This window comes from Melitaea cinxia, chromosome 8, assembly GCF_905220565.1.
Source record: "Melitaea cinxia chromosome 8, ilMelCinx1.1, whole genome shotgun sequence".
Classification (NCBI taxonomy): Eukaryota; Metazoa; Arthropoda; class Insecta; order Lepidoptera; family Nymphalidae; genus Melitaea; species Melitaea cinxia.
Window position 1 is genome coordinate 1,471,021 of NC_059401.1, and position 21,674 is coordinate 1,492,694.

At 33.6% G+C, this 21,674-nt stretch overlaps 1 protein-coding gene across 4 annotated transcripts; it reads right to left on the reverse strand.

The window, feature by feature from the left end:
• Positions 1-415: 415 nt before the first annotated feature.
• Positions 416-21,510, reverse strand: LOC123655630 (titin-like). 4 transcript variants are annotated; one of them, XM_045591392.1, is made up of 7 exons: positions 21,291-21,510; positions 20,424-20,534; positions 13,681-13,854; positions 2,771-13,567; positions 2,335-2,535; positions 1,834-2,012; positions 416-1,004 (listed from the first exon to the last, which is right to left on the reverse strand). In XM_045591392.1, the coding sequence occupies exons 1-7, from the start codon at positions 21,303-21,305 to the stop codon at positions 815-817; spliced, it is 11,667 nt and encodes a 3,888-aa protein (XP_045447348.1). In that variant the 5' UTR covers positions 21,306-21,510; the 3' UTR covers positions 416-814. The 4 variants fall into 4 exon arrangements, with proteins under 4 accessions (XP_045447348.1, XP_045447347.1, XP_045447350.1 ...); XM_045591391.1 differs by having other exon boundaries at positions 13,672-13,854; XM_045591394.1 differs by lacking the exons at positions 20,424-20,534; positions 21,291-21,510 and adding an exon at positions 17,311-17,543 and having other exon boundaries at positions 13,672-13,854.
• Positions 21,511-21,674: the final 164 nt, after the last annotated feature.

The following is a 21,674-nucleotide window of genomic DNA, read 5'->3' on the forward strand; positions in this document are numbered from 1 at the left end:
TAAGGTTGATAAAATACCACAATTTATTTTACCCATGTCAGGATAGGATACATGTTTTTAAGTACACAATCTAAAAATACTTTTCGTTGCCAAATCGAAAAGTATTACACGTAAGTTGTGAACATAACAAGAGGAATGTCGCTAACTCTCTATAAAGTTTAACTTACAAGACAAACGATGCGTCATTGTCTGTAGTTTTTGCGTTTAATTTGCATTTTATATTCATGCCGTTTGATTACTTTACGCGTTAAAAATGTCAATGATTCACGTATTGGCTCTTTCGACTGATATGTTTTTTACGATAATTGCCGAAAGATGGCGTAACTTGTATTGTAAAATAATTATAAAAAACGGTTTACTGTAATCTATATTGTTTATATATATTATTTGTTTGTTTATTTTTATTTATTCTTTTTTAAAATAAATTCCATATCACGAAATTGAGGTAAGTTCGCTTTAAATGTGACAAAATTGAAACCTAGTAGTTATACTTCTAAATGTACGTTATGTTTGCCATCCTTTTGCTTTCAACTCAGTAGTGCATTAGAGTTACTATAAAGTAATCAAAGTGATGTTTCAGCCGGGTTTTTATCACCACAGAATATTATTAAGTAAAATTTTCTTTGTAAATATATCTTGTCATATTACGCCTAATTTTTTTAAAGAAAAGCAAAAGTATAGTTGACAGTTAACCTCTTTTTGAAGAAATTGGCATAAACGAAAAAACACTTTTGAATACTCTTCCTGACCTCTTTTTTTCTTTATTTCATGTTGTAGTCAGAGATCCTAATGACCCTAATTTTTTTTCTTTAAATTATTTCATGTTGTAGTCAGAGATCCTAATGATCGTAATATGTTTAATATATAAAACACTAACCTGATGCGCGGCGGGTGCGTCGTGCGGTTTCAGCGCGTGTAACGCCCCCTCGTGTTGTTCAGCGAACGCTCGGACGCCGGCTGCCGCTTCGCGGTAGCGTCGCCATAAGTCTACCGCCTTGTGGTACCTATGGAACAAACACTAGCTTACTTTCTGCTCCTTAATTGTTTAAGTGTAGATTGGGCTTTCTATTTGTCAAATATGTTAATATAGATTGAGTACGGAATTTACAGTTGGATCTACTAGAGGAATCAGAATATTGTATTTTTATATCTTCGAGGATACAAAACGCAAATGTTAATAATATTGTATTAATTTCTCATAGATCGTTTTTACTCTTTTTGTAATTTTAAATTCATATTAATTAAAATCAAAAATCTGATTTTTTTTTTGTGACGCCGCATTGGCGCAGCGGTCACAGCCATAGATTGTGCCGGTTGCGCTGGCGGTTGCGGGTTCGATCCTCACATGATAAACATAGATCTCTTTTAGAGATAAGTTCGCCCTTGCCAACTTCCTATATTATTGTGACTATTGTAAAATTTACTTAGTGCAATAAAGAATATATACATTTGTATTGGCCATACAGGTGTTTGCCGTGGTCTGGGTGTTTGTCCTTGTGGGTCTCCCCACCGTGCCTCGGAGAGCACATTAAGCCGTCGGTCCCGGTTGTTATCATGTACACCTGATAGCGATCGTTACTCATAGTAGGGAATATATCCGCCAACCCGCATTGGAGCAGCGTGGTGGATTAAACTCTGACCCTTCTCCTACATGGGGAAAGAGGCCTATGCCCAGTAGTGAGATATTACAGGCTGAAGCGAAAATCAAAAATTTAGAAAAACAGTATCGATCTCAATTCAAAAACGATGAAAATGACAAAATTAAGAAACATGAGAATGAATGATATCGCTACAAGCGAAAACGCTCTTTGGAAAAAACTAAATCACACTAACTTGTCACAGAGCTGCGTAAGATTAGTACAGGTGTGATCATAAGCAGCTGCTGCATCATCCAACTCTTTACGAAGTTTGGCAGCGATAGTTGGTTCAGTGCTGGATTCCAATGGTGCCGCTGCATCTCGTAATGATCCAACGAGTTCGCCGCTTCGACGCGACAGAGAGTCGCTTAGCGTCTGAAAGAAGTAAGGTGGTTATTGGCTGGAGTATAAAACTGTACTATTCCTTTACCTGAAAAACCTACTGAGAGGACCTATGGATAGTTTTCTAAGTAATTTATAAATTTGAATAATCCTCTTGACAGTAAAAAAAAAAAATTAACTGAAGCGAAAAATAGAAATATTATTAATATATTATAGATAGTAATTAAAATATTATAAATATCCCTTTTTTATGATACCTATTCCCGAATGATTACTTTTATTAGTTGAATGTCTAGTACAAAATTTCATTGCAAGGATTTTATGATCCCAAAAATAAAATTATACTCTGACTCACCTCAAGTTTCTCAGTGGCTTTCAGCAAGCGATCGTAGTCGACTTGTCCCTGTACTGTCAGCAGTTCGACCATATAGTCAGCTTCTCGTACAGCACCTTGTACTAACTCCAACTGTCGCTCGAATCGTCGCCACAACTGTAGCTTACTTCGTAGCCGGACGCTAAGCTCGTTGCAAGCGGCTTCCAATTCAGCATGACTATCCTGTGTAACAATTATAAACATATTGATATGTCTACAATATCGGTAACAATTGGGTAAATAGTATATGCTAGTAGTAGTATATGCTAAACGTTATAATATGTAATGATATGTACAATATATAATTAGATTAATAGTCATCAACTATTAGAAATTATGCAGAATTATTTTTTCAAGACAGCCATATTTAATTAAGTATGATTTTAACGAAAATTTGGAATAAATATGTAAAAATTACCTGAAGAGCAGAAATATCCCTTTCGACGCCTATAGGTGACACACAGACACGAAGAGCTGTTGGCAAGGTGTGTAGCGCTTGTCTCAAAGCTAGGATGTCTCGCCATTGTGTTGATAGATCTTCTATTAATTTCTCGCATGTCTGTGATGCTCTTTCTACTACGTCACTTCCGAGACGTTCAGCTGCTTCACATTCTTCCAACGTCAGTCGCGCTCGTCGCTGGCTCTTCTGACAACGACCTATTCCAGCTTGAACTTGCACTATCTTCTCCTTCAAAAGCATACTCCTTTCTAGCTCTTCAGCTATTTGATCATCTAGAATTCCAGACTGAGTCAAGAGTGCGCCTAAGCGTTCAGACTCGGCGGTGGGAAGTAAACTTAGCCTACCGAGCTCATTCTGTATTCTGTCTATACGACTTGTCATTACTTGAAGACGCTCGATGTAGAGATTCAATTCGTCCTCACTCTTAATAACGCCTTTCAGAGCATCTAACATAGCACGCAGCTCTCTCATCTCATCTTCTAAAATGTTTAGCTTTTCACTAGACGGAACGTCACGATCCGATATATTTTTAATTGCTGACGAGTGAATGTGATGTATTCTAGATGATAAATCACGCCATTTGTCTTCGATCTTAGAGAAGAACTGCCGCTGTACCATTTCATCAGATATTGGGAGAATTTCTAATGCCTTTTCGAATTGGACTCCTAATTCGTTTTTCAAGTTGTTATGAACTTCATGTTGTGCCTTCAGTTCCCAGAAACGGCGAAGATTACTCGTTGTTGTTATGTTCTCAGGAGTTATATGTTCTAACTCTTTATTTGCGAGTTTCATCCAGCCCTCGATTCTGTCAATAAGATGATCGTATGTTAACCAGTTCTCCCTAAATGCTGTTAGACGAGTCAATCTAGAGTCGACGTCTTCCTGAAGCTTGATCAGCATGTCGAGTGCAACAGAACATTCTGTTTCAAGTCCCGAACAAACAATAAGCCCTTGGAGTCCTTCAGTTATAGACAGTAAACGTATCATTTTCGCATAATGTTGTGATGCGTCAAGACTAATTGATTGGTAAAGATTAATATATTGCTCGTGGTCGATGGATGTTACATTTGAGAGGTCAGGGATTCTTTGTTGAGCTACTCTGAGCCATTGTTGTTCTTCTTTCATACTTTGATCAAGTACGCTCCACCTTGAAGCCGCTAAAGTCATTTGCTGAGCGCGACCAGCTGCTCTATCAATGATTATTGTTGCTCTATCGTGTAAAGAATGGTGAAGGGCCGAATGTTTTGTTCTTGTTTCGGTATCCAAATTATTTTCGAGCGATTCAAGAATCGCTCTACAATGACTTAAGTTTACAAAGAATTTTCTGTGTTTCTGAATCTCTTCATGAAGATGGTCTAAATTAGACACGATTATTTTACCATCAAGCAACGCTTCAGCAACATCAGTTATTTGTCCAAAGTCCTGTAAAGTTTGTTCGTATTCTTCGGCTAATGATGTAAGTTGAAGTAGCCGGTCTCTCTCCGTATTTATTGTGTTTTCTATTTGTTTAGTGTCTTCATCAAGTATGAACAGTTTAGGAGGACATTCTCTTTTTGGATTTATTTCAATAAAGCTGCGATATTTTTGGAATAACTGTTTGGTAAAATCTAAATTATTTACATTGTCTTTTTCAATTTCATCAAGATTGTCAAGTTTCTCTTGGGATGGTTTTTCAGATATTATTAGTTTATCCAGCGTGATTTTAAGTTCTTCTACAGACGAGCTCAATCTATCAATGTCTGATAAGAATTTATCCCATTCCCTTTCCTCTTCTTTTACCTTTTCTGTTGTACGGTTTCTTAAGTAGCTAACAGTATGTATTTGGCGTGTTAAGGTTTCGATTAAAGTTACAATTTCTTCATTCACTTCTGTGACATAAATTATTTCTTTTAAATTTTGAACATAATTTTCTAATGATTTTACCCGTTCTGATTCATTTGATGGTTTATTTCCTTCTATAGCTTGTCTTTGAATTTTATACTGAATCTCTTCCAACCAAATTGAAATCGTTTCAATAACTACAAGAATACTTTTTTCGACTTTATCTGGATCGTTATTTTTTATTGCATTGCTAACTTCTTTCAATTCCTTATTAACAACTAAGTCATATGATTTTTCCACGGAAGGTTCAATAAGTGCTACACTTAATGTATCGTCCGGCATTTTTCGTGGTTCACAAAGGTACTGCGTTCTCTTCTCCAATGTATTAATAAGTCTAGTCTTACCAACCTTAGGTGTAAATACTGTTTTGCTTGGTGATGGCGATTTCGATTTAGATCTTTGTACAACATCAGAATATGTAGGTTTGGTCGGTAGGTTGTATAGTTCTTGTTGATTTGGATAAACAGGGCTAGCTATTTGAGAAATACCTTCGTCTATGGAAGACGCTTCTTTGCTTGATAAATCATCACTTGTAGGTGTTATAGAATATGAAAGTTCGGCATTGATAGGATCTGATAAACTGCTAGGTGACAATAATGGGGATTCAACCTTTTTCTTAGCTTTTCGTTTCTTCTGTCTGTTCGATTCTTTCGGAATGTGTTGAGAAATTTGTCCTGCTTGGCGTTCGTTTTCAATAAAGTCATCAGTACGAGGAATAGAAATTTGCGCATGTAAATGAACCTCATAAGGTTCATCAGTAGAAGTTGATATGGAATCCTCTGAATATCCTCTAGGAGTTGTTTGTTGAGTGCTGTCAATAGTTACTATGTTGTTTTTATCAGCGTATGTTTCTAACGCTTTTGGTCTTTCAATTTGTGTGTAGTCTCTGGGTGTTGTTTGTTGAGTACTGTCAATAGTAATGATTTCATTTTTAATAAATTCTAAAGATGATTTAGGAGACGTAATATCTTTTTCAACTCTCGGTGAAGTTTGTTGTGTACTGTCAATCATTATTATTTCTTTTTTGGACTCATCAATTTCTGGTTTTATCTCAACATATTCAGTTCTTGGACTCGTTTGTTGAGAATTGTCGATTGTTTCGACTATATTTGTAACATCTGATTCGGGTAAGCTCGGACTCTGTGCTTTGTAAGTTTTCATATCCACAATTGATAACTCAGACTGCGTGTAAGTATCAACAACAGGTACTTCTGGTGTTTGAATACTCATTTCTGTTAATTCTTTAACTTTTACTGGTGACGTTGAAGTTTCTTGATCTATTACGTCCTGTTTTACAGTTTGGATGTTACTCTCTGCAGTTTCAATGACAATTTCTGTGCTCTTTTCATTCTTTTGCACTTGCGGTAAAGGCGAAGTTTGCATATCTCGGCAATCTTTTCCTTTCTCAACCTCTTCGATAGGCGATGATGTCTGTGAGAATTTGTCATCCGGTGTTTGTAAATCTCTCAAAACGACTTGTGTAGTAACTTCCGATGTTATTATTTTTTCAGGTGATTCAGTTCGGCTTGTTTGTACTTGTGAATCTAAACTATCAACTTTTTCCGTTATTTTTATGGTGTCTAATGTTTGAGTTTCAGCTTCCACTTCTTTAATAGGTGTAGTTTGTGTCAATATTTCTTTAACTGGAGTGGGAGAGGTTTGCAATTCAGTACTAATTACCTCCGTTTTGGGAGTTTCGACTTTGTCTTTTTCAGTTTCCACTACATCTGGTGAAGTCTGAACTGAATATTCACTAGTAGGAATTTCTTCAACAATAGGAACTGGATACGTTACAGTGGTAGTTACTTCTTTAGTAACGACTTCAGGACTACTACCAATACATTCTTCAACAATTTTTATTGTGTTAGCCTCAGAAGTCTCGCTTATTGTATGACACGATTCTTCTTGGGGCGATGATGTAACAATTTCATGTCCTACTTTAGGACTCTCACATTTTGTGTCTGGTGTTGTTACACTAATATTTTCTGGAGACTTATCCGTAACAGGAGTCTTCTTTTTGCCTTTCTTAGTTTTGGTTTTCTTTTGGTGGATCGGTTCTTTCATTTCAACGGGTGTTGAAACTGCGGTATCATCTTCTGTAGTCGTTTGTTTTGGGTAAACTGTTTCCTCACTAATAATATGAGATTTTTGTTTTTTATGCTTCTTCCTCTTTTCCGCAACTGGTTCCTTATTTATTGATGTATCTTCAGGTTCGTATCCTCTTTCAGTAATTTGTTCGAATTCTGTTGAAGCAGATAAAGGCTCGTCACTGATATCTTTTGAAGTAACAACAGTTTCCAATACATTCTCAGTCGGTTTCGGAGATTCATGTGATGCAGCAGTTTCTAATTGAACATAATGACCCAATGATGAACTTTCAGTATCATCTATACTTTTATCCGTTTCGATAGAAGTTTCAGTGTGAACTAAATCGGCACTCTCGTGAGATTCCTTATCCTCAGATGGATGTTCGACTTTCGGATCATATGTGACTGATTCTTCACAAACTGACTGTTTATCTGTTACTTCTTTCTTTACTTTACCACAGACCTCTTTTTTTGGATGTTTATCGACTATTACAATTTCACTTGGTAATTCAGTCCTAATCTCTCTTTTAGTTATGGACGGTTTTTGTGTTTCGAATTTTTCTAATTTTATATCTACTTCAATTTTTGGCTCGTATTCCCTATTCTTGTCTAGTTTCGAAAGAGACATTAACATGTCGACTGTTTGTGATGGTTTGATAACATTTACGGGTTTCTCTAAATTATTTTCAAACTCTTCTATTTCTAGTAACTTTTCAGGAATAGCCTCAGATATTTCTTTATTGGACAGCTTTAGAGAATCTTGTATAATTCTTGAATCTGTGTCTATTCGTTCTGATTCGATAAACGTGGTGATATCGTGTTTTGAATCTAATCTTACAGGAGCAGCAACTATATCAACAGAATCTTTAGTCTCCGTTGGCTTAACTTCTGAAGCAATAAATTGGATTGTTAAGTCCTTTTCTATGATTTCAGGAGAGTCTTGAGTTACAGGTTCAAACTGTTGAATATAAGATATTTCTGGTTTCTTACTTTCAAAATTTACGTCCATTTCACTTACTACAGTATCAGTCTCTACGGGTTCCACCTGTATTGATGATTGAATGGGAGGATGTAGTGGTTTCATAGTACTTTCAACACGACTCTCCGCTGATGGACTTGCATTCACTTTTTCATCGGTAAGCTGTGTATCTTTGGATATTACGATATCAATTGCATCATTAGCATCAGTTATTTCAGGAGTTACGACTAGTCCCCTTACTAGCTTCTTTTCCTCTTTGTCACGACTACTATCATCCACTGATTTTGGAATGTCTGAAAGTTTAGTGGTTTCTCGAGTTAAAAATTCTTCTGAAATATCTTTAATGCTTTGAGGAGAATTTTCTGGTGCTACGTCTAATATATCCAATTGTGTAGAAATCGCTAGGATTTCCTTATCTAAATAGTTTGACAGTTCTGGCTGCTGAGACATTTTCATTTCTTTTTTTACTGCAATTTTTGGGACATTATGCATAATTTCAATCATAGGAGTTTCGCCTTTAACGTTTTCTGTTAGCTGACTAGTTAAAATCAAATGACTATCGTCAGTATTTTCTGTTTTTATTGTTTCTTTTGGCTCGCCCTCTACAATTTCTTCAATCTTTAAGCCTTCAGAAATGTGTTTTTCTGGTTTTACTTTACTTAAATCAGATTCCGTTAAATTTAAATTTATATCAGCCGTAATTGTACTATCTGGTATATATTCATCATCCGAATCTTCAATAATCTGTTCTGTAACGTGTTCTTTTCCGTCTACGATATGCATTTGTCGTATTATCTTAATTCTTTTTGTCTTTATACCTTCCTCTTGAATATTTATATTAGGATTTGGAGTTGCTTCTATAGCTTCCACTACATCCGGTTCCTCAATGACTTCTTCTGTCACGTGTTCTTTTCCATCAATAATTTGAACGTGTTTGATTATACGCCTTCGGGTTATGGTTTTACTTATATTTTGTGTAACATTTTCAATATCAACTGTCTCTCTTGGAAGAGAAACTTCCATAGGCTCTTTAGAAACAGTTTTAACTGAATCTGCTGTTGAAACAATAATGTGCTTATCTTTTTTTACCTCTATTAGTTTGTGATTATCCATAGCGTCATCTTCTGATATTACTTTTTGCTTGTTATCTTGGAAATCTATAGTTTCCGTTGATTCAAACGGACTTAAAACTTTTGCTTTTGACTTTTCCGATAAAATGTATGAATGTTCAGTTTCACTTTCAATTAGTCTACATGTAGTATCTATGAGAGATCGATCTTTTGGGTTGCTTTGGTCAACCACTTTTTCATCACCTTTGTTAATTGTATCTGAACCAAGTTTTGCCTCTGATGCTAATTTTTCAATAATTTCGTTATCTGGTAACCTAAAACTAGCCTCTTCGGGTTTTAATTCAGATTGTACATTCACGTTATTTGGACTAAGCTGTTTATATACTTCGGTTACATTTTCGTTCAATAACTCGCTTGATGATGGTTTTACTTTAGTTTGATCCACTTCTCCTTTGATAAAGCTCATGTTAATGTCTACTTTAGTGTAGTCAACAATTTCTTTCGACTTATCTTTCGGTTTTTCCATATCTAATTTGTTTATATGTAAATCTGTTTCAGTAATAACAGTTGAGTCCAGAATATTCTTTTCTACATGCTGTTCTTGATCATCGGGTGTAGATGGTAATTGCTGTTTTTCCTTCTTTACATCTTCGACTGTAATTTTATTTTCCGGAGTGAAGGTGCTAGACTTTGGTATAAGAACGTCTTGAGTTTTTACTGGCACAGTTTTATCTGCAACTTGACTTGGTTTTTCAATAACGGGTTCATTTTGTTTTTCAATATATTTAATATCTTCTTTTTCAGAAATAATAGTTTGTTTATTATCCGCATCTTCCTTCCTTAAATCCATTGGAACTTGTAAATCCGATTTTTGTAAAACCTCTACAACTACATTATTTGGTGACGAGATTAACACTGTTGAGTGGTTCGATTCACTTTCAATAAGCATGCGTGAAATATCACCAGGATGCGGTTCTTTTTCCTTTTCTATTTTCAGATTGGGCACTTTCTCTTCTGAAGTAAAGTCAAATTGATCGTTGATAACTTTCTCTGTTATAGTATCATCAGGATCGACAGTTTCAATTACAGTTTTTGCTATTGTTATAATTTGCTTAGTGTCGTCTTTTTTATTTGGTTTTTCACTTGGTTGACTTGGAGAAACGTTTGCAGTGGTATTATCAAAAACTAATTCTTCTGGTTTCAGTACTTTATCAATATTTTTGATAGGTATTGGTAATATATCCGAACCAGCGATTTCACTTTTAATTAGATCTTTATTAATATCGATTTTAAAAGGTATTGTAGTCTTATCACCAGGAATACTAGAAACCAAGATCTCCTTCTCTTTGTGTGATGTTAAATCAGGTTTATCCATTTGTACATCTACTGTCGCAGTCACGGTAGAATCTGCAACGTATTCATCATCAGGATCTTCTACTATTTTCTCTGTGATATGTTCTTTACCATCAATAGTTTGGATTTGGCGTATTATCTTGATTCGTTTAGTTTTAGTTCCTTCTCTTTGAATGACATGTGACGATAAGGGTCTAGTTTCTATTACTTCAATATCATCTGGTTCTTCAATTACTTCTTCAGTAACATGTTCCTTCCCATCAATTACTTTGATGTGTTTTATTATGCGCTTTCTCGTCCTAGTTAGTATTGTGCGCATGTGTGTTTCATTATACTTGTCTCTGTCTATTTTATCTATTTCCTTAATTTCTGGCACAGCTACACCATGCTCCTGTTCCATCTTTGTTTCTTTTTCAGGAATCTTCTTTGGCGCTGGTGTTATTTTTGTATGGTCAATTTCTTTTAAAGCTAGATCTTTAGATTTTTTATCATCTTTTGTCACAATATTGTAAGCATCATCTGAAGGTGCAGAAGTTGCCTGACCTATGATTTCGGTGATATCTAACTTGGAACTCGGAACAGTTTCAGACATAATTTTATCACTGTTATCGGGATCTTCTACAATTTGTTCCGTGACATGTTCCTTTCCATCGATTATATGAACCTGTCTTATAACTTTAAAATGTTTTGTTTGCGTATTGTCTTGTTTTTGAATAAATTGTGCGAAATTTGGTTCATTTTCAAAAACTTGAACGTCGTCAGGTTCTTCAATAACTTCTTCAGTCACATGTTCCTTACCGTCAATAATTTGTTTATGTTTTATAATGCGCTTCCTTGTTTTTGTTAATATAGTTCGCGTATGTGTTTGAGTTAAGTTTTCGCTATCTCTTACAGGATCTTCTACTATTTTCGAATCTTCTGTAGTGAGCTGCTCTGTTTCATGTGGTTTTCTAGTTTCCAAATTACTAATTTCTCTTTCAATTAAATCTTTGGTTAACTCTTTGATACTCTTATCTTGTGGTGATAGTGTAGGTTCTTCTTTGGAATCATCGGGAATTTCTGGATCTAAGACCTCTGTAATATTTAGCTGATGAGTAGGTAAATATACAGATTTAGAACTAGATTCTTCTTGATCGTCAGGATCTTCTACAATCTGTTCAGTAACGTGTTCTTTCCCGTCGATAACGTGAACTTGTCGTATAATTCTTATACGCTTGGTTTGGGTTTCTCCTTCATTTTCAACGAACTGAGATATTTGTGGTTCATCTTCAGTAATTTCCACTTCCTCTGGTTCCTCTATTACCTCTTCAGTGACGTGTTCTTTTCCGTCAATTATTTGTATGTGTTTTATAATACGTTTTTTTATCCTGATTACTTTCTTCGTTACTTTTTTTACAAGAGTAGCAATTTTTGAGCGATTTGATTGTACTGTAGAATGTATATTACCAGTAATGAAGGATATACCACCTTCCATGCTTTTGTCTGTTTCTACCTGTGATGTTGGGTGCAATATTATTTCAGATTCACTTGGATACATAGATTCTGTTACTACAGCTCTTCCGATTTGAGCACTTTCCTTGTCTAAAAACTCTTTAGTTAGTGTCCGTAAATCTGAAATCTTTTGATCATTCAACTCTGTAGGTTGTTTTTCGTCCTTTAATGTTTTATCAACCTGTTGTTCTTTTGGAGATGGTTTTATATCTTCAAATTTATTTTCATGGTCTTTTTTACTGTTTTTATCTATGTCATCATCACGTTTATCTCCTGGCCCAGCACTAAGAGGGAATGGTGGATTGTCTTGGTTATTTGAATCACCTACAGTTGTTTTTCCGTCTTTAACATTAATAGAAACTCTGGGGATTTGTTCCTCAAATACTTCTACATCGTCGGGTTCCTCAACTACTTCTTCAGTGAGGTGTTCTTTACCATCGACTATGGTAACTCGACGAATGATACGTCGTTTTGTTTTTACTATTCGTTTTGTAACTTGCTGAACAACAGCCGTGACACTCGAAGAAGATGTTTGAATATGAGATGGTATTTCACCTTCAGCAAGTTGAAGTATTTCTTCGGGTTTCATTCCCTTTTCCATTTTAATCACCATATCTGGTCTGGAAGTAAATTCTTGAATTGTTACTTCACTATCAGGCACTCCAGTTATAACTTGTCCATCAGAAGTTTGATACTGAATATATCTCGTTCCACCGTCTTCTAATAATCTTGTTTTGTAGCCAGCATCTTCCGTAAGAACTAACCTTGAAAATGACTGATCTTGAGGGATATCTTCACCAGTAGAATATTGAGGTTGAACTATTTGCTGTCGTGTCACTAGCGTCTTCCTAACTTTTTTGACTATTATTCTTTTTGTACCGTCAGCATCAACGACAACCTCAGTAGTTGTCTCGTCTGGTTCAACCATAACAGTTTCAAATGATTGTGGTAAACTATGTGTAATATTTAGTTTAGAGTCTTTCTGCAGGTTATCATCTTTGTATTGAGCATCAACAAATAATGATTTCTCATCGATTTTCTGATCTCTCCTCACAGGTCGACTGGCGACTTCAATGGTTTCATGTCCGTCAGATATTGTTTGTATCACTTCTATATTTTCAAGAATCTCATTATTCGATGATTTTGCTTCACTCGTTTGTATTGTCACTTCTTGAGGTGGTGCACAAGTAACAGAAACGTCTTGCATTACTTTATCCTCTGTCTTACATATCACAGACTTGTCAACAAGGGATGGAGGCTCAGATAGAAGACTCTTGCCAGTTTGTGTCTCAATGGTTACATTAGGCTTAACTTGTTTTTCTTCTCTTTCTTTAGGTTCTTCAATTTTCGTTTCTAATTTGCTAGGTTCACTTTCAACTTTAGAAATGACATCAGTTTCAATCTTTTCAATAAGAGGTTCTTTAACTTCTGGTTCTTCGATGTGTGCAGGTTCACGAGGTGACACAATTTCCTCTGGCATAGATGTCGAATCAATAGTTCGATCAGTTTGAGAAATATCATCATCCACGACCTCAGGAGCAGTTCGGATTTGAATCAACATTTGTCGCAATCTCTCTATCTCTAAAATGACTAGATTCCTTGTTTCCTCCAACGTTTTTATCGTCTTATTTAAATTTTGTTTCATTTGACTAGAATCATCACGATTTATCACTACAATTGATTTTATTATAGTTTCGTACTCCTCATATTCTCTTATATACCTTTCATATACTTCAATATACCTAATAATATCATCTTCAGTCAAAACGTCCGATTGTTTAGTTGATTCTTTAAGCTCATTATTAATATCTGCAAGCCAATGATCGAGTTTGGCTATTTTGTTTTTCTGTTCTTCCGTTTCTTCAGTTTGGCGTGCTAATTCAACCTTCGCATTCTGTAAGTAAATACATGGACGTTTTTATTAACCTATCTATTTTATTTTTAATTTTTATCGTAAAAAATTAAGTGAATTGTAAAATGTTATTAAGTACAAATTACCTTGCTTACCTGGATCGTAGTCAACCCCTGGCGCGCCTGCAAAAGCAACTTGGCAATACGCGCCTTGATCACCAAAAGCTCCTTCAAAAGCGCCTGAACCTCTACTTCCTGGCGATACTCCATGATCTTCTGCTCCAAGAGAATGGCAGCTTCCTCACACTTGACTAGAATTGTTATGCCCTCCTGAAATTCGAAAAAAACACCATTTACTTATATTTTATGTACATTATTTTGCGAAATAAAAGTAAACACACCTATGATATACTGCATATAAAACCAGTACAATTTATGTTTATCGCTTAACTTTTTTATCTTGAAAATATGACATCATACATGTATGTATTCATAGAATAGTTAAAATGAATGTTGCTCATCGATATTTGCAGCAATATAAATTTTTTACTCATTTTAGCTACTTTTTTTATAACTTTAGAGCTTTTTCATTATTATTGTTTTCCCCATTCCAATCATTTCATTCATCCCATTTGAAAAAAGTTGCAATAAAATCTTTTTGGTAGTATTATTTGACCTGTAAGTCAACTGACTTGTTTGGATATCATAAAAAGGTGACATTTTAAAAAAGGAAATTGAAATTAAAACATTATTTCCCATCACTTTTTATTTGCTTTTCTGTTCTCCAAAGTTGGTGGATTCAAGTAAGAAATGCAGTATATTTTAAAGTTTTATTTTAAATTTTTATTTTTTAAAGGGACAGTGCGACAACCCGTTAAAAAATTGTGACGTTTATCGATAAATTGGTTTAAGCATTTTCAGTCAGGAAATTTTGTTGTCAAAGATGCTCTTCGCTTTGGCCGCCTAGTTATGGATAAACGTAACGATATTTTTGAAAACGTGGAGCTAGATCGACATTTGAATAGTTACGATACAGCTGAAGATCTAAAGAATTGAAGAACAATTTTTGAAGAGATTGATACTTAGTGACAAAAAGTGGATCACCTACGATAAGAATGCATGAAAGAGCTTGGTCAAAGCTACACAGACTATTGTGAAACACGGATTGACTAGCAATAAGGTGATTGGTAAGTGTATGTCGGGACTGGAATTGCCATTCATTATGAGATTTTACCGCTGGGCGAAACTATTGATTCGGATTTCTAATATGAACAGTTGATGAGATTTAACCAATAAATTGAGAATAAGTGGTCAGAATTGATCAACAGAAAAGGTGTAGTCTGTCATCACGGTAACGCACGACCTCATACGTCTTGGCCACTTAACAAAAAATTAAGATAGTTTGGCTGGGAAGCTTTAATGCATCGATTATGCATTAGCCCCGATTCAGATTTGTTTAGATGGTGTAAAGTTAACATTAAAAGCGAAATGTCAAAATTGTCGCGAGTTTTGAATGTGAAGCCCTAAAATTTCAACAACAATGAATCCTATCACTTTTAACGAGATGGCGGCAAGATAAAATCTTATCTTGAATTTCTATATAAAATACGAAGAAACTTTTTTCTCGACCTATATTAATATGTAAATGAAATATGTAAATGAAAGTTTGTCTGTATGTCCTTTATAGGGTCTTAAACTATGCATTTGATCATGTGAAACAAATGTTGTGCATTTAGCGGTTTCTGAATTGGTATCAGCGGTGTCGTCAGCGGTTTCTGAATTAGTACGACCAAATAAATAAATAAAAAACAAAACAAAAGCGTAGAAACGCGCGCAGGGTACGCTAGTATTATATATTAGTAACACATAACTTTTTATTGGGTGTACCGATTTCGATGGTTCTTTTTTTTATTTAAAGCTAGTGTTTGTCGCATAGTCCCATTTATATTTGATTGAGTTCTGATGAGTACTTTTTGAGTTATTAATAATGCGTGTTTATTTGACTATCTTTTCGTGTCCCTATGTTGTATTACTCGTCTACGGTCGATATAATTGAAGTCGGTTTTTTCGTTTGCAAGCAAACAGAATTATTTATTAACTTATAATAATGTTGTGGTCCCAAATTGATAATAGTTAATGATTGAATGTTTTTTTTTAAATAATTTATCACGTTAAATAGATTTTTCTGTAATTAGTCGCTGATAGACAAAATTAAAGTCTACCAAAATTAATTACTCAATCAAGAGTTAATTTATTTGTAAAATTTTGTCACACAAGATGTTAGTTTGAAATGTTTGCTAAAAAAGCTATTCCTAGATTTTATTGAATGACATCATCATTATAATGACACGTTAAGTCAGTCGCGTTTCATTTGTTTGAATAATGCTTTTATCATACAATAAAAATGCTAAAAATAATTGATGAGTTGATGGTTACGTAATCTATTCTTTTAAGGGGAAAATTAACAATAACTAACCTTTAAAAATGTATCTCATATTACGATATTTTTCAATAAATTTCAATTACAGCAAAACGTTTTAAAGTAATTTTAATATTTACTAAGGTGTATGCTACTTTCATCATTACAGCCTATACAGTCCACTGCTGGACATAGGCCTCCACAAGTTTACGTCAAAAATAACGTGAACTTATGTGTTTTGCCCATAGTCACCACGCTGGGCAGGTGGGTTGGTGACCGCAGGGCTGGCTTTGTCGTACCGAAGACGCTGCTGCCCGTCTTCGGCCTGTGTATTTTAAAGCCAGCAGTTGGATGATTATCCCGCCATCGGTCGGCTTTTTAAGTTCCAAGGTGGTAGCGGAACTGTGTTATCCCTTAGTCGCCTCTTACGACGCCCACGGGAAGAGAGGGGGTGGCTATATTCTTTAGTACCGTAGCCACACAGTACACTGTAGTATGCTACTTTATTCATAGGTATATTCTCTATACGGTCAAGAACGAAATTAGGTCTTTTTATTTCATTTTATTGTGGAACGATAAGGTTGTTATTTTCAGTACTTACTACATATTAAAATTAAATTTTAGGCTCATCCCGGGTGAAGTTGTTTACACTAGAATACTACACATTATTACATTTGGCCTCTGGAGGCAAACTTTTGCTAAGCCTACGAAAAAATAATAATTTGTATATATAAAAGGACTTCAAACTTAATATTAATGTCTATATATTATATATATATATATATTAAATACACATTATTTTTAAGAATTAAATTAATATTCTTAGAAAAGTACTTTTTTTAACAAATACTAGTAATTCAGAAGTCAATTGCAAATTATCTTTAATAAGCAACTTTGAGTCATAACTTAACTTGTCTGATATTATAATTTTTACGAAAAATGTAACTAAATTAAATATCCAATAAAACTTAGCAATCGATGTTTAAATAGTAGTTCGTGTGTAATAAAAGTTTACTGTCGCAAATAGTTTAAGGTCAGTTTTATTCGAACGTAAAATCATTGAGGTTTAGTATTTAAAATCAAAGATAATTTGACAGAAACCATACGGTATCTTTACGAGTACTATCGTAAAAAAAAGTTATAAAACTCTAAGTTTACACGAACATATAAATCCTTGTAACCGTTACCAATTTAACGATCTTTTTATTAATTTATCATTAAAAGTATAAATTTTATTATTACGTTTAATACATATTTAATTGCTTCTTATTTTGTAATATATAATAACTCATTTTGAATAATACTTTTTCCTTCACTATTCATTTAAAGTGTATTTTTATTGCACTTAAACTTACAATGTAGTTAACAAACACCGACTGATTAGATTTTTTTGCACTTGAATATTCATAAAACACTCCACAATTCTGTATAGCACTCACGACTATAAATTTAATTACAATTATTTTATTCGATTATTTAAAATCGTATACAAAATTCGCTCGATAGTTCGTTCATTCGTTTCGTGAGCTAGTTGAGAGTATAGCGAACTAACGCCCTACTGACAAACTACTAGTGCCAAATAAAACACTCATATATTTAACGCTGTCGTAATTGTATGGTGACATCATATTATGAGTAAAATGAATACTAAGGTGACAATGTCATCTCGATGTTGTTTTGTCTCGAGATTAATTATTGTACAAGATTTATATAAACAACTAAATGTATTTGTTTGGATGATAACTAGGTACCCAAAGATAAATTGTATTATGCGTGTTGTTTGCGTGTGAACACACACATACGCTATCGTCATTTCATTGAGGAAGGTTGAAGACGACACAAATATTACAAAAAGAAAATATTTAATATGATAGAACCTTTAAAAATAAAATAAATAAAAATTTGATATAGCTAATCTTATGTAAATATTTTTCAGCATAGATACATATAGGCTAAAATTGATACATGAAATAGGCTATTAAAACAAACTGTCCTGCTTTCTGCCCGTGGGTTCGAATCCCGTATGATTCTGGGTCTAATATTTGTATTTTATGTATGTATATATCAGTAAAAAATATTTAGATATAACAGTCGGCTGTTACCTACAGGCTACAACACAAGCATTAATTCCTTACTATAGGAAACAATGACCGTATGTGAATGTTACATTTATGTATAAAAAAATCTATAAAAGTCTAGTTCTGCAACCTCATAGAGACACATAACCTCAAGAAACAAACAAAATACATCTAAAAACATTTGTTCATGTAAGAAACTAAATTATAGCTCAGAAATGAGAAGGTTAAACTGACAGAATAAAAGCCAGATGTTTTTAAGAATAGACCAATAATGAATATTACGCAAAAGCAGGATCTGTTCGTTTTAAATTATCACATGCTTGTATGTTTTGCTAAAACATATTTTGTCATAAAAATAACATTCTTACGCATATCAATAGTATCGCTAAGTTTTAGGTCTTATCAAATGATTGCCCTGTCTTTACATTGAAAAGACCTATTTCATTTATGGCGAAATTAATTTTCTCAAATTAAATATACAAAAAAGTACCTTCTTGTACTTGACATTCGTGCTTGTAATACGAAACACAACATTTTCCACTTCACGGTTTTATCTAAATGGAATTTCAGTGATTTCTAGTCATGTAAACAATTATAGTAGCCGAACCCTTTTAAGCGTCGTAGCAGTCATAGCTTATATCTTTCCTTAGTAATAAACAATGCGCTATTATTAGAAGTCTGTTTGTAATATTAAAATAACCGCTTTTTACTAAGTGCATAAGGATTTATACATTTTTGTCTATCTGTCTGTTTATCTGTCAGTTTATCTGTCTGTTTGTTCCGGCTTATCTCTGAAATACCTGTTGCGATTTTGACGGACATTCACTGGCAGATAGCTGGTGTAATAAGGAGTAAGTTAGGCTACTTTTATTTTAGAAATTTATTTATTTTATAACTCTTCAAACTGAACAATAAGTTTTTTTGTTAAATTCAACGCGGATGAAGTCGCGGACACAGTTACTAATTAATATATACTTAATATTTCCTGTATGTGGAACGTTTTCAATCTAAGCTCAGCTAATCATAAATGAATAATAGAATAATCTCAAAAACTAAACAGAAACGCAAGTAGCTGAAGATAAATATGAAATTGTAACTGAATAATTTGTGCCTTCGAAATCACTTTGGCATGATCAGCTTTACTTTTGGATATTACAATGAGAAATGTGTTCATAAAACGGAAATAAATTTAACGTATTTAAAACGGCTGATGATGTGGAACGTGCATTGAACAAAGTTATTTACATCACCGACGTAACAATGATGGATTCTGGTTTTGTTTACATTGAGGCTTAGAGAGAATTGAATGATACACGTGATTTTATTAAGAATTTTAAAGGATAAATAATTTTGTTTGCTCGCAAACGAAAAAAACCGACTTCAGTTAGATCGACAAGTAGAACGCAAGTATACGAAAAAATAGTCAAGTAAATACGCATTATCAAAGATTACTCAAAAAGATGTAATCAAATCTCGATGAAATTTAAATGTGACTACATGATAAACATCGGCTTTCGATTAAATAAAAAATCATTAAAATCGGTACACCTAGTAAATTGTATGCGTATTTTCGAGAGTTTCCTTTGATTTCTCTAGGATCCCATCATCAGATCCTGGTTTCCTTATCATGGTACCAAACCAGGGATCTCTCCTTTCCAACAAAAAAAAAAATAATTATCAAAATCGGTTCATAAACGACAGGGTTATCCCCGAACATACATAAAAAAAATATATACAATAAATATGGTCGAATTGAGTAACCTCCTCCTTTTTTTTTGAGGTCGGTTAAAAAGTAGCATAATTTAAGCTAAAATGTTATTCAAATATTATATAAAATAATACGAAAAAATAGTGTCGGTTTCACTAATTTTCATGAGAAAAAATTCATATAATAAATTAGTATTTAGGATATTTTTACGAACGCCAATGTGTATGGTACCACATTAAGAACATTTATTTTAAAATTAGGTAAGTATAGGCTACATAGCATATGTGCAAGCCGTAGATAAAAATTTGTATAACAATGCCATAAAATATATTACATCAGAATCAAAAGGAACACTCAGTCGAGACCCAAATAACTTGGCCGAGAATAGTGTAGCGAACGTTTCAGAAAGCTAATATTCGGCCTACATTAAAATAAAGTATTCGCTTTGACAAATTTACAAAGAAAATTCATATAACTGAGGCAAAGCCGTCAATTCTTATAGGGAGTACTGTTTTATTATTGACTTTCGGTCACCATTATCTCTCTCTCTACCTTTAATTTTGCTTACCAGAGGAAGAATATTTTTACTAATGACCAAAAGCAGAGGCAGTTTGATTTTTGAGACGGTAAATGAATTGTTTTTAATGAGAGCGAAAGGAATTAATGCATTATTTACAATGTCGATGTGACTTACCCGAAGTCCTTCCTCCATAGCGTCAAGACTTTCGTCTGGGAGATCGGAGAGATTCGCCTGTACTATTTTGACTTCCTCGAGCAGCGTTTCAATATCGTTAGATAAGTCATCCTGAGAACACACCTCTATATTAGCCACACTTAATGCACTTTTGTCTGAACAGTTACTAAGGCGGAAATAGATTTTGAAATAAGAACAAGTTTTTAAACTTCATACAAATTCATATAAATTTCATACAAATTTCACTTCAACAAAAATTATTGAAATACAAATATTACAACAATTTCAAAATCTACTTTTCTGATAAGTGTCAAGCGTTCGGAGAAAGGTGAAAAGTCAAATATTGCATTCCAAATTCAAAATCGATCTTGAGGAATATTAAAAAGAAATGTTGAAATAACGTTTCTTATTGTTTAAGTAATTTTAGCACTTAATCACAAGATCGATCTTAAATAAGCAACAACGAAAACCAACAAAAACAACAATTAAATATAAAATTGATTGGCATGACATGCTTTGTATAATTAAGCATTCGTGGATACCATTCTGTTACAACGTCGATAATTCAGGCTTAAAACTGAAAAACATTCCACATTAATAAATAAGGTAACAATGGACTTTTCATTTACAAACAATTTAACGAATAAATTAAATAAACGGAACAATAATTCGGCACTCACGAAACATACTTTATCTTAGGGATATTTTAAATCTAAAATACGAAAGTGCAAAAGCTTTTCTATTTTATTACCAAAGCAACAAAATAGACAAGAATTCCAAAAAATAATTTATAACAAAAATATATCAACAAACATACGTTGCAAACATCTAATACACAAAAATAAAACCATACAAATGGGTGGGTACCTTTTTTGACTTCATTTCAATATATCTTTTTGTGTCTGATTAATTGTGTAGATTCCCAGCTATATTACATCTTCAAATTAGGATTAATTCCAATTATATCATTGGCAAACCCTCAAGTAGGTAATCGGAACGTAAAAATAATGTAAAATTTGACCGAATAATTTTAAGCCCAAAAGAAAGCATCTAAAATACAATGAAAGCGTCATTACTATCGTTCGTCTTGTAGAAGTAAAAATTTTGACAACTAATATTATATCTCGGGGTCATAAACTCAAATATAATTATAGTAAATGAAATAAAACAATAAATTCACAGATTTTATTATAACGTTTATTTCATTACAATAATTGAATATAATAATTAAATCAATGAGTATTTTAATCC

Coding starts and splice junctions, on each gene's coding strand:
- LOC123655630 (XM_045591391.1), bottom strand. Junction 13,855..20,423: donor CTATGGAGGAAGGACTTCGG/GTAAGTCACATC, acceptor TTCGAATTTCAG/GAGGGCATAACAATTCTAGT. Junction 2,013..2,334: donor AAGCCACTGAGAAACTTGAG/GTGAGTCAGAGT, acceptor TACTTCTTTCAG/ACGCTAAGCGACTCTCTGTC.